This window comes from Panonychus citri, unplaced genomic scaffold (assembly GCF_014898815.1).
Source record: "Panonychus citri isolate SS breed McGregor unplaced genomic scaffold, ASM1489881v1 Contig00136, whole genome shotgun sequence".
NCBI classification, from domain to species: domain Eukaryota; kingdom Metazoa; phylum Arthropoda; class Arachnida; order Trombidiformes; family Tetranychidae; genus Panonychus; species Panonychus citri.
This window is the reverse complement of record NW_026515541.1, coordinates 2,936,911-2,956,905: the sequence shown is the minus strand read 5'-3', so window position 1 is coordinate 2,956,905 and position 19,995 is coordinate 2,936,911. Positions and strand designations below refer to the sequence as shown.

The 19,995-nt window shown below is 31.6% G+C and overlaps 9 protein-coding genes across 11 annotated transcripts; 5 read left to right on the top strand and 4 right to left on the bottom strand.

The window, feature by feature from the left end:
• Nucleotides 1-1,809: 1,809 nt before the first annotated feature.
• LOC128392382 (apolipoprotein D-like) lies at nucleotides 1,810-4,222 on the top strand. The gene is made up of 4 exons (XM_053352400.1): nucleotides 1,810-2,256; nucleotides 2,327-2,454; nucleotides 2,521-2,714; nucleotides 2,914-4,222. Exons 1-4 carry the CDS (start codon nucleotides 2,137-2,139, stop codon nucleotides 3,111-3,113), a joined length of 642 nt encoding a protein of 213 aa, XP_053208375.1. The 5' UTR covers nucleotides 1,810-2,136; the 3' UTR covers nucleotides 3,114-4,222.
• On the bottom strand, nucleotides 4,055-5,938 carry LOC128392381 (ubiquitin-like-conjugating enzyme ATG3). The gene is given in 5 exon segments (XM_053352399.1): nucleotides 4,055-4,493; nucleotides 4,576-4,838; nucleotides 4,918-5,279; nucleotides 5,282-5,650; nucleotides 5,766-5,938. Coding segments are annotated over 4 exon segments (978 nt in total). The 5' UTR covers nucleotides 5,484-5,650; nucleotides 5,766-5,938; the 3' UTR covers nucleotides 4,055-4,342.
• Nucleotides 5,939-6,165: 227 nt separating this feature from the next.
• LOC128392721 (alkylated DNA repair protein alkB homolog 8-like) lies at nucleotides 6,166-8,374 on the bottom strand. Its single transcript, XM_053352793.1, has 3 exons — nucleotides 8,065-8,374; nucleotides 7,057-7,951; nucleotides 6,166-6,990 (listed from the first exon to the last, which is right to left on the bottom strand). Exons 1-3 carry the CDS (start codon nucleotides 8,173-8,175, stop codon nucleotides 6,197-6,199), a joined length of 1,800 nt encoding a protein of 599 aa, XP_053208768.1. The 5' UTR covers nucleotides 8,176-8,374; the 3' UTR covers nucleotides 6,166-6,196.
• LOC128392723 (tRNA modification GTPase GTPBP3, mitochondrial-like) lies at nucleotides 8,372-10,462 on the top strand. The gene is made up of 3 exons (XM_053352797.1): nucleotides 8,372-9,298; nucleotides 9,611-9,782; nucleotides 9,911-10,462. The coding sequence occupies exons 1-3, from the start codon at nucleotides 8,506-8,508 to the stop codon at nucleotides 10,434-10,436; spliced, it is 1,491 nt and encodes a 496-aa protein (XP_053208772.1). The 5' UTR covers nucleotides 8,372-8,505; the 3' UTR covers nucleotides 10,437-10,462.
• LOC128392725 (TM2 domain-containing protein 3-like) lies at nucleotides 10,005-11,974 on the bottom strand. Of its 2 annotated transcripts, XM_053352800.1 has the most exons (4): nucleotides 11,139-11,974; nucleotides 10,829-11,052; nucleotides 10,544-10,745; nucleotides 10,005-10,144 (listed from the first exon to the last, which is right to left on the bottom strand). In XM_053352800.1, the coding sequence occupies exons 1-3, from the start codon at nucleotides 11,730-11,732 to the stop codon at nucleotides 10,562-10,564; spliced, it is 1,002 nt and encodes a 333-aa protein (XP_053208775.1). In that variant the 5' UTR covers nucleotides 11,733-11,974; the 3' UTR covers nucleotides 10,005-10,144; nucleotides 10,544-10,561. The 2 variants fall into 2 exon arrangements, with proteins under 2 accessions (XP_053208775.1, XP_053208774.1); XM_053352799.1 differs by lacking the exon at nucleotides 10,005-10,144 and having other exon boundaries at nucleotides 10,417-10,745; nucleotides 11,139-11,973.
• A 67-nt stretch (nucleotides 11,975-12,041) lies between these two features.
• Nucleotides 12,042-14,573, top strand: LOC128392722 (lipid scramblase CLPTM1L-like). Of its 2 annotated transcripts, XM_053352796.1 has the most exons (8): nucleotides 12,042-12,267; nucleotides 12,366-12,552; nucleotides 12,626-12,723; nucleotides 12,876-13,208; nucleotides 13,287-13,359; nucleotides 13,432-13,644; nucleotides 13,712-14,346; nucleotides 14,425-14,573. In XM_053352796.1, the coding sequence occupies exons 2-8, from the start codon at nucleotides 12,394-12,396 to the stop codon at nucleotides 14,498-14,500; spliced, it is 1,587 nt and encodes a 528-aa protein (XP_053208771.1). In that variant the 5' UTR covers nucleotides 12,042-12,267; nucleotides 12,366-12,393; the 3' UTR covers nucleotides 14,501-14,573. The 2 variants fall into 2 exon arrangements, with proteins under 2 accessions (XP_053208771.1, XP_053208770.1); XM_053352795.1 differs by having other exon boundaries at nucleotides 12,042-12,552.
• A 1,247-nt stretch (nucleotides 14,574-15,820) lies between these two features.
• On the bottom strand, nucleotides 15,821-17,353 carry LOC128392724 (M-phase inducer phosphatase-like). Its single transcript, XM_053352798.1, has 2 exons — nucleotides 16,403-17,353; nucleotides 15,821-16,224 (listed from the first exon to the last, which is right to left on the bottom strand). Exons 1-2 carry the CDS (start codon nucleotides 17,146-17,148, stop codon nucleotides 15,885-15,887), a joined length of 1,086 nt encoding a protein of 361 aa, XP_053208773.1. The 5' UTR covers nucleotides 17,149-17,353; the 3' UTR covers nucleotides 15,821-15,884.
• A 235-nt stretch (nucleotides 17,354-17,588) lies between these two features.
• Nucleotides 17,589-19,029, top strand: LOC128392726 (sentrin-specific protease 8-like). Its single transcript, XM_053352801.1, has 2 exons — nucleotides 17,589-17,746; nucleotides 17,890-19,029. Exon 2 carries the CDS (start codon nucleotides 18,048-18,050, stop codon nucleotides 18,726-18,728), a length of 681 nt encoding a protein of 226 aa, XP_053208776.1. The 5' UTR covers nucleotides 17,589-17,746; nucleotides 17,890-18,047; the 3' UTR covers nucleotides 18,729-19,029.
• Nucleotides 19,023-19,554, top strand: LOC128392728 (gametocyte-specific factor 1-like). The gene has a single exon (XM_053352804.1). The coding sequence runs from the start codon at nucleotides 19,023-19,025 to the stop codon at nucleotides 19,395-19,397; it is 375 nt and encodes a 124-aa protein (XP_053208779.1). The 3' UTR covers nucleotides 19,398-19,554.
• Nucleotides 19,555-19,995: the final 441 nt, after the last annotated feature.

Below are 19,995 nucleotides of genomic sequence, written 5' to 3'. Positions count from 1 at the left end.
AATTGTAACAATTAACATTGATTTTCATACTTTCTCATTGTCATCTTCTTGGATTAAGATTAGTTTAATTCTTTTGATGATCATGATTTAGATTTAATTGTTAACAATGATTTGTTTGTTTCCATCTTGGAGATTCATTGCCATTAAGGTTTTGATTGCACGAGATATTTTTGAGTGTTGTTGTTGGCTCGCCAATTAACTGATTGTGTGCAAATTAAAATGTATAATAATTTACAAGGATAATTGGGTTAACTTGATTCTTTGGTATCTCTTAATTGTTTAAGTTAATTTTTCCACTTTAACAAAACGTTGTTCATAAACAATCAGTCCAACGATTAAGACGAGAGGCAAATAATGCGGCCAAATGTGAATACGTAACGATCGGGTTAAGTTTAGAACGATCAAAATTTATGGTTAATCGTTAATTGTAATTGTTGATCCTGAAGATGAATTAAGCAGATAATCAGTTCTGATTACATCCTTGATGCTTTTCGCAGATAAATTGTTGTTTTCGGGTCCAAAAAACAGCGAAAGAAAAACATTTACAAGAAGATGATGGAAAAGCTCATAACCTTCAACCAGAATATATAATCAGTCCAAGAGATTGATGAAGATGAAGATAAATATGATGACGATAATTGGTGATAAACATGATAATTAAAATGATGACCAGAAAAATACTGATTGTCCAATGTATTGGGTCACTATTTTTGTTTATTTTTTACAGTAATTTTTGTACTTTTCGGGTTTTTAGCATTCAGGTGACCATTATAGCGGTTTTAATTTGGTAGAAATCAAATGAGGCCACTAATCCAATCAATGGCCGTGATTTAATTAACTGGATAATAAATCAAATTCTGTCAAAAAAGAGATTCAGATAAACTGAGAATTTGAAAGAAAAAAAAACAGAAAGTTACAAAGCCAAGAGATTGAACTTTCTCTTTAGGGATTTTTGATTTTCACTTGATTTTTACTCTTCCAATTAGAAGATTATAATTTAATCAACATGAGGAGATTTGATTTCTTTTCCTTTTCTACAATAATTAACGGGGATAATTAACTTTCCAGCAGATTAACTAATAGAAATTTGTAGACAATGTTAATCCAATGAGTCTTTTTGGTTATATCCAATCAGCTGTTTTTCCCTCCAAAATTAAAACTTTTTCTTGAAATTAACTTATAATTCATGACAATTTATTAACTTAATTAACTCTAATTGCTACAATAAACTTATTTTTCATGATAATAATTGTTAGAGCGTTTAATCAACTATCCAAAGGATCAATGATCGTTTTGATTTTTTGGCTAAGAAACAATTTTCTGGTTAACTGGTGATCATTAAACTGTGTAATTTTTAATTGTTATCATTGATAATATCTTCTAAATCAACCACTGGATTGATTGAGAATCAATTCTTTAATTGTATTGACTTAATTATTGAGGCTGATGAATGAAAAAGTTGTAACAACATTGAAACAGCAATGGAATTGTTTTCTCAATCAACTTGTAAATTATTTAAACTTTAAAAGTATTAAAATCAAGTTAATTAGTTAATTTTGTTTACAAACAATAAACTCATTTGATTTAATTGAATTGTGTTTATTTCTTGAGAAATCAATGAAAAATTCTGATGAAGGTAAATGTTGAAAATCTTGTTTTTAATCCAAGTAACTGTTGGACCGTTTAAATTAAGATGATGATTAGGATGAGGATGGAGATGAAGATGAGGAGGAGGGAGATGATGATGATGAGAGAGTTGGGTAAGAGCATATAAAGTGCAAGGTCTAAATCAAATGAGTTTCAAGTTTATCGTTGAAAGTTCATTTAACTCTGAGTTTTTGGGCAATTTAATCATTTGTCCTGTTTTAATTTTCTCTCTTCCTTAACTCCATCCTCATCTTTTATCATCATCATCATCATCATCATCTTGCTCTCATCATCATCTCACTAAATTTCTCCTTTTTTTCTTAAAAAGATAAACACCATCATCATCATCTAACTTATTCACTTCGCTTTCACCTTTCACCAAATCGGTTAATTGTTACAGGGAAAAAAAAACTTTTCTTCTACATTAATTGTTTATTGATTCTAAATTTTTTCTCATTCATCTTCTTCTTAATTGTTCAATCCACTAAAATGAAGTTAATTGTAATCTCTGCGATCTTTTGTTTCCTTTCATCAACCTCTTACGGTCAGAGGTTCGTTCCTGGAGCTTGTCCAGTAGTCGATCCACCAGAAAGTTTCGATAAACGAAAGGTAAGAAATCAAAGTTTCTTTCTATTCTAATTACATTTAGAAAATTAATTAATCATTCAATCTGAATCAGTTTTTCGGACATTGGATTGAGACTGAGAAAACACCCTCGATGTTTGATCTTATGATGAGATGTATGACCGTTGAATATGCCGATGATAAAGATGGATCGATTGATGTTTCAATCAAGGGAGTCTCTCTGTAAGTTAATCAGTTAATTGTTAGAACCGAATTGAAAATAATCATCTCCACAATTGTTCAAATCAGCGGTGGTATCCCTGTTTCCATTACTGGTGACGGTTTAATTCAAGATGTTAGTCGAGCCGGCTTTTACAATGTTCGATATGGCCTGGGAATGCCGATGCAAGGAACTCAGGTCACAATTGTTGACACCGATTACAGTGAATATGCATTAATCTATTCATGTACCAACAGTTTACTCAGTGGATTATTTCATTCTGGTAAGTAATTCACTCAAATTATCATGTCATCATCAAAAATTATCAGCAATTAGATCACAATTTAGTTGTTTTCTAGGTTAATCTGTCATATCAGAATCGTTCATTAATCTTGACCCATTATCTCAAGTTAGAAGGTCATGAAAAATTCAGAACTTTCATGATTACTCATCTTAATTTAATTCTCTTCTCTTTCTTTCAGAATATATTTGGCTTTTATCCCGTGACGGAACTCTAAGTAACCCAACTCGCCAGAACATTTATGAAAAATTGGATAACCTGAAAATCAACCGATCAGGTTTACAGTTAAGCGATCGAACTGGTTGTGCATCTAATGTAACCAGAGAGGGTGATGGTGATTTAGCATCAATTCAAACTACTCAACTTCCAATTGCTCAGTAAAGATAATTAAAGGAATGAACCAGGAATCGGATTAACTGAACACCAACAAACCACCAACCATCAACATTTCATATTCCTCATCAATTTCAATCTCTCTCTCTCTCTCTCTCTCTCTCTCAGTTTGTGGTGATTTCTGGTTTCTACATCTTAACCATCACTCTCATCATCATCTTCATCCTTATGATTATCATTTTCTCCCTCTTCGGATTCAATGCATTAAATTGTAGTAATCAAAACGAGAAGGCCAATGAAACTTAATGGGATTTAATTGCTTCAATTTTAATCTCTTTCCTTGGTTTCTTTTTATATTTTGATTCTTTTACCTTTACATTGTGAAGATTAAGCTGAATTAAATTACTGTTATCAATTCATTGATTACCCAACATCAACTGCCCAATCAACTGGACCTGAACAGTTTAGCTGATTTTCCAGGGTTAAACTGGTTATCATTTGGACCTAAATTGTAAAAGGGGAAAAAAGTGGCTAATCTTAATCGTCTTAACAATCAACTAATCCTGATGTGAAACAAATACAACCCACCAAACATTTGATGAGATTATTCAAACAATTTAAAACTTAATTTATATCCAATCCATTTAACTTATATATCAACTTTTTTTTATATAATCAAATAAACAAATTTGTTTATTGGACCAATAACAATAATTATTTACTCAATTAATTACTCAATTATTGATAGTAAAAAACATTAGCCTTTACAATGTGATTAGTTAACATTGGAAACTTAATTATCAAAGTTATTTGATTAGATTGATTCATTTAAGCTTCTAAATTAAATCAATTATCAGCTATATTTGTATATAGATTAGATAATTGTTTTGTTTCAATAATTGAATTCTGTATCAATACTGATCAATCTAAATTGCTGTGAAATATTGAGATTGTAACGTTTCATGTTAAATGATTGATTGACAGTGATGTTGTTATTTAAAACAATCGTTTTTTAAACCAATTTGTATGAGAAATACATTTTGCTTTGAAGTTTATCACTTGATTGTTGCAATTAAAATGAGCTTTTTGCAATGATATCTGAATTTAGATCTGCATCTTTTTATAAAAAAGGTCAAAATTAGGAGGAAAGAAAGAGAGAGAGAGAGAGAGAGAGAGAGAGAGAGTAACTGTATCACTTTCAGTATTGAAGATCCGATTCATTAAAATCAATTTGAATGTTGACAACTTGTAAATCGTAAGTTCATCTTGGCCTCTATTTAAATGGTAAAATTTTGAGTGTAATCATATTCGATTGTTGGAATTACGGCCTGGACGAATTTTAAAAATACGATAAGATAACTGTGAACTCCAAGTTCTTTTCCTCCTTCCTCAACGACTTCGATAATTTTTTTCATAACCTCAGCGTGTCTGTTTATAAAATGAGAGAAAGAAATTGTTTAGAATTCAAGATTATTTAGTGATTAGAAATAATCGTTGCAATAGTAATTACCTGCACGGATGAACCGATGCCATTGGTGGACCTGGAATGTGAGGGTGAGTTTCCATTGTCACCGTTTTCTTGGCATGATCTTGACTTATATCAGTGTACATTTCATCAATTGTTAATGGATGTTGATTCTCATCATATCCCGATAACCATAACCTTGGTGTTTGATAATATTTATCATATGTGATGTTTAAATCATAGGTTCGAGTTGGAACAATGGAATTGTCATCGGCTCCCTTTTTCCTTGGCTTAACCTCGACTGTTGACTGTTGATAAAAGAAATGAGAAAAAATCAACATGAATTTAGAATCAACTGTCAATCTTGTAAATCTATGGTCGACAAACCTGATCATCCTTATCCATAAGACCAGAGGCCATGTATTCATCCATATCACATGCATCACCATCGTCATCATCTTCATCTTCATCATCATCACCATCATCATCTTTGTTCTTATTATCATCTCCTCCGGATCCAAGTTTCATATCATCAGAACTGGCAGGTTTGGTTATTTTACAAGCTCCTAATTCATCTGTCATCGAGGAGACTTCGGTTTCCTCGCTGGAGGGAAGATAGTGATGTGTGTCAACCCAACCATCATTATCATCACCCACTTCAATAACTTTCTCATAATTTTCTGTCATCTCCATATCACTACACCTTTTATAACAGGGAACATTTTTGGTAACCAGGAATTGTTTTCCTTTGGAAGGTAAGTTTTAATCTTTTCAGGATCACCGGTTGACCAGCTCCATGTTGGACAATGATGAACCAAATGGTCACCAGCGATAACAAACTCTTCAGGTGTAAGTACACCAGTTTCACGGAATTTAGATTCCTTAAGAACAGGGGTAATGTATTCAGCAATGGCTAATCCAGTTCTCTTAAAACTATTAAATAATTCAGACATTATGATGAATACAAATGATGTCAGAAAAAAAGGAAAGGAAAATATCAACTCTTTGTAAATGAGGAGAGACAAAACGAATGAAAATGTGAACCAAATGGACCAAAGACACACAATGGCCAATCAAATAAACCAAAATGGAAGGATTAATAAGCACTTTAGGGCAATAACTGTGGAAGAAAAAAAAATTCAGAAAATTAAAAAACCAAACAAAGGAAAAGAGTCAAAGAGACACAGCTGACAATTGGAAGATTAAATAAATGGATGGAAACAAACAACACTTACAGAATTCAACTTATTAATATATTATCAGAATTGATCGATTAAATTGTGGTAAGAAGAATTAATTGAAGGCGTTAAAAAGTAAATTAATAAACACTTGATAAACAATAGAAATCTAATTGATAATTAGACAAAAATATTAAATGAAAATGAAAACAAACCGATCAGTTTGAATAGAAAATCAGTTACAAAAAGAACCGCAAGAGGCGCCGCTTGTAGAACATTAAATTGTTAATTAATTGATTATAATTTGGAATCAAGGAATCAGAATTTGGATTAACTTGAGATTGATTCAATTTGGTTATATTAATTGTATAAAAGAGTTCGAATGTTCAGGATAATTTTATTTTCTAAATATGAACATTTGAAAATTTCTTGAAATAAAAAAGCGCGAAAATTGAAATTGGACTTTTGATTAACTTTATTTGTTTATTTTATTGATTGATTTGGAATTTTTTCCTAAAAATGACACACCAATTTCCTTGATCATAATATGATTCAATTATCTCTAGACTGTTAACATGTTGGAACAAATTTTCCAATTCATTTTCTCTGAAAACATGATAATAGCGGAGAAATTGTTTCTCTTTGTTTTTATCTTTCCATGGGACGAAAAGATCTTGTTGTTTAAATTCAGTTCGATTACAATGAACAGGTAAACATGATTGGATTTCCTGTGAAAGTGGTTCGGTGATTTGTTGATCATTTCCTTTTGTTTTTATGTAAACGCTTTTGTTTCCATCTTTAACCTGTTCCAAAGCCCAAACATAAACGAGTCCCGTTCCACCGGGAATCAGAATACGAGACATTTCATTCAATGAGGAAACTCTTCGTTCTTCAGATGATAAATGATGAATTACAGCGATACAAATTAGATGATCAACTGACGATGAACGAAATGGTAAATTCAATATATTACATCCAATCACTTCCATCTCTCGGTGTTTACAAATTTCCAACAATTGTAAACTTGTGTCACTTCCGATGTTAAAAATGTTACGATTAAGGTTAAGATATTTTCCATTACCACAACCAATGTCACAAAGAATTGAACCAGTTCCAAGTGAATCAATAAATTGTTTAACTTTAGGCCAAGGTTTATAACGAGTTCGACTAAAATCACCGGCAATTTCATCGTAAACTTTGTAAACATATTGATCCTCCATCTCGGCGGAATTGGTAATCTTAATCTCTTTACCTTGTTGACTGTCACAAAATTCAGGGAAATCTGGAAATAGAAAAGGTTGACAATTAGATCGAATTGATAGATAGAAGAGAGAAATTAAATTCTTACCACAAGAACAATCAGAATTTTTTGATTTTCTCAAAGTAAATGAGATGCGAGTTGATCTTTGATTGAAAATCAATCGATCAGAATTTTCTGGATGAGGAGAAACATCAAATTTCCTACAAGCTATTCCATGATTCCAACAATAACGAGCTTCATCTTTGAGAATCAAAAGACTTCGTCGATTTAATAAAACGGAACATGAATTAAATGAACTTTCAACTGATTTGATTCTCTCAAAATCCATAACAATTGGTGAGCCAAGAGAAAGTGAAACAATCTCATTTTCACAACACGAATGAGTATCAATGTGCATCGGGATTCCTTGTCCTTTCTCATAGAGATTAACAGTTAATTGATCTGGAATATAATTGATTACTTGATCATCGAACCATTTGGTAAACAATTTTCTCAAACAATCAGGAATCGAATCAATTGTTTCATCATCAACAATACCATTAACCATATAATCAAATCGACGACCAAAATGTTTAACTTTACGATTTTTAAGATGTTCAACTTTACCATCTGAAGACCAATCAATCAAATTGATTAACATTGACTCTTCATCTTCACTGATTATTTCATTTAAAATGCTCAAACCTTCTGGTTGGTATTTGAACTGATTAATTATACTCTGTTGGGACTGGTTAATCAATCGATTAGCGACATCATCAGCTATCTGGATTAGATAAATTACTTTGTCAAGGCTCGAATTGTAATTCCCGTTAAATTTGTTAACTGCTTCAATCGCCGAGTCAATGTTATCAAATTTAATCAAAGAGTATCTCTGATTAGTGAATAGAAATATATTCTCGATACAATTAGAGGTTGAGAATAGATTGAAAATATCTTCATAATTATTACCAGTAAGAAGACCAACATTTGCCAATAAAATATTCTAAAAAAGAAAAGAACAATTTAAATCAGAATTAGAATTAAATTTGATTCAATTATAGAAGAGGAAAAAAAAGTCAAACATGTTAACACATTGGAAGGTAAATTTTCACTCACCGTTGAACAATTAGATTCAATACAATTTGGATCAACTTTTAAATCATTTGCCAGTGATTTAAGGTATTTAAACTGTCGTTTGTTAACTTTAATTGATCGGAAAGAAGACATAACAAATTACTAAATCAATTTAATCTTCAAAATGTGAACACATGGTAAACAATAACATAGAGGAAAAAGAGATAAGTTTGTCACGGAATTTAACAATTAAATTGAATCAAAAATCGTCACAATTTATTCTCAACACATAGATGATTAGATAAATTGAAGGAAATTAAAAATTTAGAGAACGAAAAGAACCAAACAATTATAATTAAATTAGAAATTAAGAGAATTCAAAGTGAAAAGAAAAAATTTTTCCACCAAACAGCTGATCGTGTTTACTTTTTCGTCATCAACATGTGACTTTTTGTTCAATTGTTTTGATTTAATTCTGTTTTCATGTTTCATTTTAATTGTTGTAGATTTTTTCGCCAAGTGAGAACAATTAATTGTAAACAATTTTCAACAATTTATGCTCTTTCCAGTGGTTTAAATGAGAAAGGTTCAGCTGTAGCGGTTATAAGAATCTCTGGTAATGAAACATCAAAAGGACTTTCAAAGTTAATTTCGGAGAAACAATTTAAATCAATTGTCTCCAATCCTAGGAAAGCCATTTTAACAAGTTTAATTAATCCATCAACCAGAGAATTAATTGATAAAGGTTTGGTTATCTGGTTCCCTTCGCCAAATAGTTATACTGGTGAAGATTCAGCTGAGCTTCATGTCCATGGGTCGAAAGCAATTGTCTCAAGATTGTTACGGACTCTTGGGTCCATTTGTGACCTTAAACCCGCTAAAGAAGGTGAATTTACCCGAAGAGCTTTTCTCAATAATAAATTGAACCTTATCCAAGCTGAAGGATTATCTTCCCTGATTGCGGCTAAAACTGATTCTCAACTTAAATTGGCCCAACAAGCAACCGAAGGACATGTTGAAAGGTTATATTCAACATGGAGATCAAATCTTCTTGAATCCATTTCTCATCTTGAGGCGATAATTAATTTCGCTGAAGATGAATTGATTGATGAGAATATTTTAAATCAAGTTAAATCTAATGTCATACAATTGGAATTCAAAATTAGTCAATTTTTGAAAGAATCAACTCGAAAAAGTGAATTAATTCAAGGAGGTATTAACATGGCGATAATTGGTTTACCTAATGTAGGCAAAAGCACTTTATTAAACAAATTGTGTAAGTCTGAGCAATTTAGTATTTTTTTTTATCTAATTGTGATTAATTTCCTGTACATAATGAGAGAGAGAGAGAGAGAGAGAGAGAGAGAGAGAGAGAGAGAGATAGTAAACAATTGATTGATTTTCTTTTTGTCCCAAGTTTAAATCAGTGGTTGTATCATTTATAAAATCGTGAATTAATTTGGATGAGGTGATGAACAGAAAACACAATTTCTTTTGTCTGGTAATTGATTGATTGATTTTTTCATTTAATCCGTTGATTGAATTGCTTTTCTTTGTTTTCATGTAATTAAAACAATTAATTAATCAGGTAGACGAGACCTTTCCATTGTTTCACCAATAAGTGGTACCACTCGAGATGTTGTTGAAGGATTGTTGGATATTAAAGGCTGGTCAGTTCGGGTCAGCGATACGGCGGGTTTAAAGGTCACTTTTGTTGAAGATCCAATTGAGTTGGAAGGTATAAAAAGAGCAAGACAAAGGTGAGTTTGTATTTTCCTAATTAGTGACACTTTAACAATGATTTGGTTTAACCTTTGAATTTTGTCCAATAATTAAATTTCTCCTTCTCTATTTCCTTGTGTTTATATTGGTTGATAATTATGATCAGAGCTGTGAAGGCGGATTTAGTACTTTTAGTTATGGATGGATCAAGTTTAATCTCGGATGATGGCAATGGTCAAAATCAGTCGGTCAGTTTTTCACAATATATCCAAAAATTTGATGATATCATAAGTAAAGATAAGCCAGTTATCTATGTCATCAATAAATTAGATCTTCTAAGTGAAAATGAAATTAGTCGATTGGTGGAGACAATTGGTGGCGAAAATATTTCCATGATTAGCTGTAAAACGGAACAATCATTTGATAGATTAATTGAATTGATTGGAGATAAATTATCTTCTCTCTGTGGTAATATCACAAGTGAAGAGATTTTTATCACTGAGAGACATCAAATTCATTTACAACGGATAACTGAATCTTTAAGTGGTTCCCTTGAATATTTTGATCATGATTTAGCTTTAACGGCTTATTATCTTCGTCAGTGTATCGATGAGATCGGAAATATAACTGGTTCCATAAATACAGAGGAAATACTTGATGTTATTTTCAAAGATTTTTGTATTGGAAAATAAAATCAACCAATTGTAATTTATCGTAATCCCATCGTTGTTACAGTTTCCCTGATTCCAATCAACTTATCCACTTGATTGTGATATTTGATTTTAAGTTTTATGTTTACCTAAGATTTTGTCTTTCATTAACTGAAACTAAAATCATTAATATATCTTGATCCATCGGCTGGTTTTAAATATCCTGTTGAAATTAAGATGATATCGACTAAAGTCCAAACACCGAAACCTCCGAAACTAAACAATTTACCAATCCCTTCTTGCCAATATCCCAAATAAAATCTATCAATTCCAAATCCACCAAGAGTAACACTAATGATAATCGTAAAGAAAAACAAGAAAAATAGAAAATAAATTAACAGGGTAAGAAATAATTTACGAAGCAATTGATTTACCTTAATAATAACGCAGTTGACCATTTGTAACCTGAGACGAAATTGCATAACTTATATCTTTGGAAACTCCGATTTCCAAGACATGGAACATGAGGTTTCATACTACAATCAGTTAAATATCTAGAATTGATCCGACAAGCAAAACTTGACATACAATAATAGTTGCTTTCAGGTAATTGGTAACAATAGGCACAAGTATAATTATGATGGACAAGCTTAGGACCCTAAATATTGAGAGAGAGAGAGAGAGAGAGAGATAAAAAAATCATATTAGAATCGATTGAGATGAAAGGAGAAGTTGATAAATTACCTGACATTCAACACCCTCTTTGACTCTACATGATGCAGTTTTTACTTCACCAAAATCACAGTAATAATCATATTCACAATCTAAACAATCAATTGACAAATTTTGACATGATTGTAAACGATTAGTTGAGCATAAGGTTCTATAAAATTTACTATCAACTGCTCCATTGGAATCATCAGATTTTTCATCAGCTATTGTTGTTGATGTGGATGGAGATGAGGCAGAAAAAGGTAATGTTGATGGTATTGATTGGTGATGAGAATTTGATGATTTAGAATCATCATTTCCAAGACTAGTATGTGAAGGTGATAAATTGTATATTTTCGATGAAGACAATGGTGAAGATCGGGAAGATGGCACAGAATTAGAAGACAATGATAGAAGATTATAAATTGAATAATCACTTTTAGATGAACCAGCAAAATTTAACTCACTGGGATCATTTTCATTTACCAAATTATCCTCACCGTAAACATTACTACTCTCAAATAGAATATCCTTAATATCATTATCACGAGCTTTTAATTGATATTTAGAAGAGAAAACTAAACATAATAAGACAATTAAAAGGTACCTAGATAGTAAAAGGTACATTCCTTTACATCTTTTCACTGAGAGAGAAAAAAAAATGAAACAAAATCCAAAATAATCTTTATCACAACAGAATCAATATTCAGATGAAGGTAAAAGACTATCAATGAATCACAGGATTTAAAAGCTTCCCAACACTTTAATAATCAAATAGATACACAATTCAATTAGACAATTGATTTAGAAATTAATTTAAATTAAATCACTATAAGAGTAAGATGGTTATCGGAAAAGAAGAAAAAAAAATAGGAAAACAACAACTGTTCGTTACCATGGTTACCGATATTCTTCCAGTTTTTGATTCTCTTTTTTTGTCATCATTTGGTTTTCTTGGTTAACTTTTCTTTTTAATCGGTTACCTGATTAATTAATTTCTTTTCTTCGTTTAAATTATCTAATTGTTACAATTAATCCAATTAGTCAAATTGGATCATCTTGACACATCATCTTTGTCTTTATAACGTTGTGATTACGTTTTTAGTTTTTAGTTTTTATTTTTTGCTTTTGTTTGATTAGTCAATATAAAGCGAGAGCTTGTGTATGTGTTTTTTAATTGTCTCTGGTTAATTACTGTTAATTTGATTGTTCAATTTTCTTTGATTTTCTCTTTCTCTTCATATTCCATTACAATTGAAGATCGTTTTTGTATGTTCATCTTTGTGCAATGAATTTTCCTTCGATTTCCATGATAATCTCTGGGCTTTTCATCGCCTGGATATTTCATTCCATGTATTCTTTGTATCAAATCTGTATCATCCGACCCTGTGATCCTGGTTCTTCATCATGTCTTCGTCCAATGTGGAAAGAAAATGATGTTTTTTCGGTGAGTTGTAATTTAGAGAACCATTTGAAAACATTTTCTACTCTAATTGTTACTAACAATCCATTTTCTTCAGCTATTTTTATGTACCTCGATCTCTGGTCATCCACTTTCATTCCCACTGAAGACAATTTATAAGAATGACAGATATGATCCGAACAATTTGTCTAAACTGTAAGTAATTAACAATTTCTACCTTAAAATTAGCCAATTGATCACCCTAATTGACAAAGTAAATATCCGTCATGTTATGACCAATTAATTTTATCTAATTTGTTTTTTCTTGTTTATTTTTCTCCCCACGATATTATTATAATATTTACCAGAGATTTTAATATTACTCTAGAAGATAAAGTTCTCAACAATGGAACCTTATTTTTACACGTTTTCCTTACCAAGTCTCGTTCTCATAGAGAAGTAAACAATGAATTGATTGCCAGTAAATTAACAGCCCACACCTCAGGATTACTTACACATTACATTGGTAAAAGAGCAGAATCTTATAAACTACTGGAAGGACAAAAGGCCAAAAAAAGTCAAAACAAGTTCATCGGACGACCAGTAACTCATTGGAAGCCTAAGATAATCATCGACATGGTCACTCATCCCCAAACAGTCCCAATTAACGCACTCACAGAAGAAATGGCTCCTCTCATAAAGTAATATTCGAATAACAAATCAACTCAGCAATTAGCATCACTATTTATCATCTTCTCTTCCTCATTTTCTATCCACAGAGTAAACAAGAATCGACAATATTTACCTGTTCTTTATATTAGTCCCAATCGTCACCGAGTTAAAGAGCTTATTGTAAGTTGACAAGATTTTTCTCTTCTATTTTTTTTCTTGACAATAATTCTTATTCTTTTATATCATTTACAGCCTGTTGAGCGTGACAATCCAGTCTTACCTCTTGAAGTTCAATTTGAGAAGACATCAATTGGAAAACTTCGGTTCATTCTTAAAGTTGAATCTTCTTTTGACACTATGCCCGAATTAGGATTCAGTGAATATGACACGGATGATGTGAAAGGAATACTCTTCGATACGAGTCTCTTTTTACTCTTGGTAACCGTTTTCGTCTCTTGTTTCCATGTAAGATTGACAGCGAAAAAAATCCAAGCCCACAAAATTGAATCACTTTCTCATCTCTCTCACTTAGCTTCTTTTTGATTTCTTGGCCTTTAAAAATGATGTACAATTCTGGCGACATCGCAACTCAATGGCTGGGCTATCATTCAGTAGTCTCCTTTGGCGTTGTGTCTCTCAAATAATAATAACCCTTTACCTTCACGATCAACAGACCAGTTTAATTGTTGTAATTCCAGCAGATATTGGTGCAGTAATTGAACTGTGGAAGTTAAAGAAAGCTCTGAAAATTGAATTACATGGTTTCAGAATTAAAATGAGCCCTCGATCAAAAGAGGAAAGAGCAACCGATGAATATGATACTAAAGCGATGAAATATCTTTCAATTTTCGTTCTTTATCCTTTGGTTACCATTGGTGCAATTTACTCTCTCCTTTACACTGAACATAAATCATGGTATTCATGGTTTATTCAAAGTGCTGCCAATGGTGTTTATGTTTTTGGTTTTCTTTTCATGTTACCTCAATTGTTCATCAATTATAAACTAAAATCAGTTGCTCATCTACCATGGAAGGCATTTATGTACAAAGCATTTAATACATTCATTGACGATCTCTTTGCATTCATTTTAACATCAATTCCAACTGCTCACCGAGTTGCAGCCTTCCGAGACGATATTGTCTTCCTAATTTACTTATATCAAAGATGGTAAATCAAATTATTAATTGGACTAATTAATTTATGAACAATTAACTAATCTTTTCATTTATATATAATTCTTTTCAGGTTATATCCCGTTGATAGAAATCGTATTTCTGAAGATGCACCAGTTATTAAGGATCAACACGAAAAAGATGATTAATTAAAACTAGTCATATGAAATTGGAATTGTAGTTAAATTAAAAGAAATTGATAATTTTTTCTAACAATCCAAATTGTAAAGTGACCAAATCAATCAGTTAATTTTTGTCAATGACCGGAAACAATTTAAAAGTTTAAAGGTTTCCAATAGTTGACCTTACCCTAGACCAAAAATCTTGTTCCTGTTAATTATTGTAAGAGGAATACTAATTATCTTTTGAGATCTTTCCGTTATTTACTCTTATTTTCAAACTTTTCAAATAATCGAAATCACAATCAATAGGAAGAAAATTATAATTGGATTTTGATTATAAGCAAGTTTTAATTTACTTTTCATTTTATATAAGCATCTGATTAATCAATTAGACCAAGAAAAAGTGACCTTATAAAATGGCCAAGAAAATCCTCTAAATCGCTTAACTTTATCGATAAAAGTTTCAAATGATTCGATGATAAAATTTAATCAAATGAAACGTTTAATCCATGAGATAAAATTAATCGAAAACTTTTTTGGTCTTAATTTGATCTGTTTTTTCACTTAGGAACTCGTTTTGGTAAAGAGTTTACAATTTATCTAGTCAATAATCCGACAAATTTTGATTGTCTAATTATGAGTTTATTTGTTTAATCGATATTATTGGTTTTTTAATCCATTGAAAGTAGAAAAGAATTGACAATAAATAGATGATGTAGATAATCAAAAGGATTAAGATATAAAAGTGTAAACATATTCCAAGAACATGAGAAGATAAAGACAAATTAGCGAGGAAATCAAGGCCCAGGGAAGTAAATAAATGATAACTGGTGAAAAAGCAGAGAAAATGATTGATAACAATTAACGATTTGAGAAAAATATTTCTTCATAAATCTTGGTGTTTTTTTCGTCTTCCAGAGAGAGGAAATGCTTTAGAATTTGTTACATGAGCTTTTCTATTCTCTGCGTGTTAATTATGTTGGAGTTTTTTTTTGTTTGGATTATCCATTAATTGGTTAATTTTATAATTAAAATGTAAATTTTGGATCGGATTTTGTCGATTATGATTGTTGTGAGTCTCGAAAATACAATGTTGTCTAGAAGTGAATTCGTGTTTTCAACTTTACTGTTTGTTGTTTTCGTACCAACGGACATTTTCACTCGTAGATTTTCAATTCGGTCAACTAATTACGACGAACAAGGTTATCAATTCATTTGACTATTAGTTAATTATACTTGTAACATCTAACTCATTAACTAATCTCATCTTAGTGACTTCATTTTAATCTTGTTATTGTTATTGTTTTCTTGTTAGCTGAGGAACTTATTCTGAGCCTGTTGATTGGGTTGATCGATCTTATCATTGTCTTTATTGTAATCAAATCATCATTCTAACAGTTGATTTCTGTGATTAATTCGATTTTTTTTCATTGTTCGTCTCGGTTTCTACTTCTTTTGGTGGGGATAATTGTTCAACTCCAGCCGGTGATTTTGGTACTTTTGTTTCTTTATGTTGGTGGGTCATTTTGGCGGCTTCCAGGTTACAGCTTTTCGATTTAACTCGAAATTGTTTCATTTGCTCTTTATGGTCTTTCGAGAGCATTGGGAGATATGTTTGTGGTGTACAAAGATCCTTGAACTTTTCAAAAAAGGCTTTATATCCGCCATCTAAAATGTAAATCTCTGGGTGGTAGAGTTGAGGGTATCGAGAAGTATTGATTTCTCTGTCTTTGTTTCTCAAAAATCGTGATCTAATTAAAGAGAAAAGGAAAAAAAATTCCATATAATTTAGAGGGAAAAAGGGGGTGAGTAATGAAGTTATTATGTGAATAAGATGCGTAAATGAATATACTGGAGGGAGGGAGACACAAATGTACATCAAGGAAGAGGAGGGAGAAAAGGGACAAAAGAGCGAATTGAAATACTTACAGACTGGGACCACGTTCTGATGAGAATTCGCAGTGGAATATTAAAATGTGTCGGTGTTTTTTAACATCCTTTTTATTTTCATCGTTAGTTTGAATTATATTCTCCTGTTGATTGTCCAAAAATTCACGAAGAAGAGCCAACTTATTGTAGATATTTTTGGCTCCAATAATGTGACCTCCTTCAAACTCATAAGGATATCTTCCATCAATGATGGTGTGCTGGTCAATTATATTGGAATATTGACCACGAAGAAGAGCAGCAAGTGTTTCCGGTTTAATTGTTTTGAGATCACTGTGTTTACCAGAGCAAACAGGTAAAGCATAAGGTAAACTGAAATCGCCAATTAGATCAGGATCCTGTTCGGAAAGTTGAACTGCTTTCATAATTAAATCTTCCTTTTCTTTCATCTTGGTGGGCGATTGTTCAACAGGATGTTCTGATTTCTGTTGTTGAGCTTGTTGATTAACTGATGAACTATTGATTACAATAGGAGATGAGAGAGTTACATTAGAAACCTTATTAGCAGAATTGAGGCGACATTTTTTATTGGCTAAGCCAAGAACAGAGGGTGACATGGCCGAAGTGTCAGTCCTTTTAAGTGGAACGCGTCTAACAACCAGTGGAGAGGCTAATTCATTTTCATCATTGATGAGAAGTCGACGGGAAAATGAGAGCACTGGTTTAGCAATTCGTCGACTTGAGACAATAGATGCCAAATAAGGGGAATCACATTCATCATCAGCCATATCAATATGGAAGATGAATAAATAAATATAATCGTTGAGAGAGAGAGAGAAAAAAACACACTCAGAGGAAAGAAAAAAGAAAAGGGAGAAAAAGAAACAATTCAAATGGAGAGATAGAAATTGTTTTCAAAAGAGAAAAGAAAACAACTGATTAACATCAAGTGAAGAGGACACATAAATAGAAGAATCAATTTTCTCTGACAATTAATCCATGAGTGAACAATTTAAGAATTAAAACCAACAAACAATAAAATTGTTCATCATTTTGAGAGGTAAAAAAATTTGTCTCTACAAAGGCGGAGACCAAAATGAAAGAAAGAGAAAGAAAGAGAAAGAAAGAAAAGCGGGAGTTTTAATCGAGTAACGACCAATTCAATCAACAGATGCCGCTCATCAAATGGAAGGAGAAATTGTCAAAATGAGAAAATGAAAACAAAAGAAATTAATTCTTAATCCATTGAGACGTTTAATTAATTGAGTTTTAATTGTTGACTTTGGAGTTTAATTGTTTCCGGGAGAAAGAAACATTGTTAATGAGAAAGTTCTCCTTTATCTAATCTCGTTCACTTGTTGGATCCTTTTGGTTATTTAAATATTTGTACGTTCATTTTTGTTTTCTCTTTTTCGATTGTTCGTTTTTCTCTTTTACCCTTAAGCCTTTTCTTTTTTGTTTGTTAACTGTTTTTCTTTCTTGTTCTTCTTGTTTTCTTGGGTTTCTCTTTCTTTTTTCTCTTTCTCTAGGTTTGGTCTTTGGTCTTTGTTCTTTGTTCTGGTTTGACCTTTTCTGGCCATTTAAAAGAACGACTTGGTTATTGGTTGATTTCGTGTGGTCTTGGTGATTGATCTGGTTTTCTTTTCTTTTTTTCTTCTTTTCTCTTTCATCTTGGGCTGGGACCATCATGGCTTCTTATGGGGATATTGTTTTGAGTTACCATGACACCTTATTGAGACAAACTGATGTAAATACTTTGGAACCTGGTAAATGGCTTAATGATAATGTAATCAGCTTTTGGTTTGATTACTTGGAACATGAAGTATATGCTGAATATGATTCTTGTGTTAAATTTATTGCTCCTGATGTTGCACAATTTATAAAATCTGCTGCTGAAAATTCAACACAAATTGAAGATGTTTCCACTGTTCTTGAATCAATGGAATTGTCAAAGAAAAAGTTGCTCATTATTCCCATTAATGATTCACCAACAAATGCAATGACTATTGGAGGGACTCATTGGACTTTGGCTTCTTTCACAATTGACAATGGATCATTTGAACATTATGATTCTTTTGCTGGTAGTGTTAATCATCTTCATGCTCAATCTATTTTCACCGTAATTTCACCAATTCTTACACCTGGAAGATCGATTGACATTGATCTAGATTTCACCGAGATTCCAACAACCCAACAAAGAAATAATTACGATTGTGGTATTCATTTAATCTGTAATGCTGATGCTGTTTGTAAGAAATTTTTACTCGGCGATGAAAGATCAATTTCCGAAATTGCCTCAACTGAAGTTGTTAACAAAACTCGTAACGAATTGAAAGTTTTAATTGAACAACTCAAGTATAAAAAATAAGTTTATACACAATTGTTTATCTTACACCAATCATCCAGATAGTAAAGTGACCAACTGAATCAGTTAATTGTTGTCAATTGGCGGAAACAATTTCAAAAGTTTAAAGGTTTCCCTTCCCATAGATGGCATTACCCTAAATCTTGGTACTATTTAAAGAGGAATCATCATAATCTTTGTTAATTGTTGTTAATTCTCATTATCCTGTTACATCATTTCGTGTTCTTCTCTCTTTATCTCTCTCTCAATTTTTAGCTTTTATTTTCTTATTGTGTTTAAATCTCTTCTCAGATAAACATGGGTACTTTTGTCGATACAAATTCTGATGGACCTGATCAAGTTTGTCCCTACAACAAGACTCATATTATTTCCTACCGAAAGTTTACTTCCCACATTTTGGAATGTGCGAAAAATCACAATCCTGATAATTACATAACCTGTCCCTATTATGCTAAACATCGTGTCCTGCGTCACGAGATCTACGACCATCTTCAAATGTGCACTTACATGGTAACGGGAATAGTCACCAACGAGCAAATGGACTTATACGCCCAATGGTCTCGAGGGCAATCTGAAGATGAAGGACAACAAAGCGAAAAAGAGGACAATAAAACCGACGATGAGACCTCAAAATGTGAACAAGTGGAAATGCCAAAGGACGACAAATGGTAAACAAATGGATGTTCCTTGGAAAAAAAACTCCGCAATCAAGTTAAATGCAATCAAGAAAAAGAAGCCAATGTGACCAAATCAATTTTGATACTATAAATATTGTTCATAATTAGGTATACACCAAATCTGAATCATTAAAACGAGACTCTAAATAATACCAATTGTTTTTGTATATTATCTTAACGGTTTTCGATAATCAGTTGATCAACTAACTGTTTTCACTTGAAATTTATTGTTATAACAGTTTATTTATCTTGGCGTTTTTAAGCATCACTTCAGTATAAACAATTGAAGTCAAATTCACTTTGAAAATACAAAGATGATAAACTCGTAAATGTTGATAGCCTAAACAATTTAGATTGAAAATTATGATCGACTTTTAATTGACTTTCTTTTTACCTAAGCATCAGATTCTAATCATATCTCTTTCTAATGATTAATCAATTAGACGAAGGAAAAGTGACCTGATCAATAGAATCCTCTAAATCGCTTAACTTGATTGATCTAAGTTTCAAATGATTTGATGATAAATCAAATGAAATCCATGAGATAAATTTAATCGAAAACTTTTTGACCAATTTTTTCAATTTAATCTGTT

What these genes read in the sequence shown, in the direction of transcription:
- LOC128392382 (XM_053352400.1), top strand. Translation starts at nt 2,137, where the DNA reads ATGAAGTTAATTGTAATCTCTGCGATCTTTTGTTTCCTTTCATCAACC. An exon ending in AAAGTTTCGATAAACGAAAG is followed by an intron (nt 2,257 to 2,326) that starts GTAAGAAATCAA and finishes AATCTGAATCAG; the next exon opens with TTTTTCGGACATTGGATTGA. An exon ending in TCAATCAAGGGAGTCTCTCT is followed by an intron (nt 2,455 to 2,520) that starts GTAAGTTAATCA and finishes TGTTCAAATCAG; the next exon opens with CGGTGGTATCCCTGTTTCCA.
- LOC128392724 (XM_053352798.1), bottom strand. Translation starts at nt 17,148, where the DNA reads ATGGCTGATGATGAATGTGATTCCCCTTATTTGGCATCTATTGTCTCA. An exon ending in TCAGAACGTGGTCCCAGTCT is followed by an intron (nt 16,225 to 16,402) that starts GTAAGTATTTCA and finishes CTCTTTAATTAG; the next exon opens with ATCACGATTTTTGAGAAACA.
- LOC128392728 (XM_053352804.1), top strand. Translation starts at nt 19,023, where the DNA reads ATGGGTACTTTTGTCGATACAAATTCTGATGGACCTGATCAAGTTTGT.
- LOC128392723 (XM_053352797.1), top strand. Translation starts at nt 8,506, where the DNA reads ATGTTTCATTTTAATTGTTGTAGATTTTTTCGCCAAGTGAGAACAATT. An exon ending in CACTTTATTAAACAAATTGT is followed by an intron (nt 9,299 to 9,610) that starts GTAAGTCTGAGC and finishes TTAATTAATCAG; the next exon opens with GTAGACGAGACCTTTCCATT. An exon ending in ATAAAAAGAGCAAGACAAAG is followed by an intron (nt 9,783 to 9,910) that starts GTGAGTTTGTAT and finishes AATTATGATCAG; the next exon opens with AGCTGTGAAGGCGGATTTAG.
- LOC128392725 (XM_053352800.1), bottom strand. Translation starts at nt 11,732, where the DNA reads ATGTACCTTTTACTATCTAGGTACCTTTTAATTGTCTTATTATGTTTA. An exon ending in AAGAGGGTGTTGAATGTCAG is followed by an intron (nt 11,053 to 11,138) that starts GTAATTTATCAA and finishes CTCAATATTTAG; the next exon opens with GGTCCTAAGCTTGTCCATCA. An exon ending in TCAACTGCGTTATTATTAAG is followed by an intron (nt 10,746 to 10,828) that starts GTAAATCAATTG and finishes GATTATCATTAG; the next exon opens with TGTTACTCTTGGTGGATTTG.
- LOC128392721 (XM_053352793.1), bottom strand. Translation starts at nt 8,175, where the DNA reads ATGTCTTCTTTCCGATCAATTAAAGTTAACAAACGACAGTTTAAATAC. An exon ending in TTGAATCTAATTGTTCAACG is followed by an intron (nt 7,952 to 8,064) that starts GTGAGTGAAAAT and finishes TTTCTTTTTTAG; the next exon opens with AATATTTTATTGGCAAATGT. An exon ending in AAATTCTGATTGTTCTTGTG is followed by an intron (nt 6,991 to 7,056) that starts GTAAGAATTTAA and finishes TTCTATTTCCAG; the next exon opens with ATTTCCCTGAATTTTGTGAC.
- LOC128392726 (XM_053352801.1), top strand. Translation starts at nt 18,048, where the DNA reads ATGGCTTCTTATGGGGATATTGTTTTGAGTTACCATGACACCTTATTG.
- LOC128392722 (XM_053352796.1), top strand. Translation starts at nt 12,394, where the DNA reads ATGAATTTTCCTTCGATTTCCATGATAATCTCTGGGCTTTTCATCGCC. An exon ending in ACCGAGTTAAAGAGCTTATT is followed by an intron (nt 13,360 to 13,431) that starts GTAAGTTGACAA and finishes TATCATTTACAG; the next exon opens with CCTGTTGAGCGTGACAATCC. An exon ending in TTTTCGTCTCTTGTTTCCAT is followed by an intron (nt 13,645 to 13,711) that starts GTAAGATTGACA and finishes TCTCTCACTTAG; the next exon opens with CTTCTTTTTGATTTCTTGGC.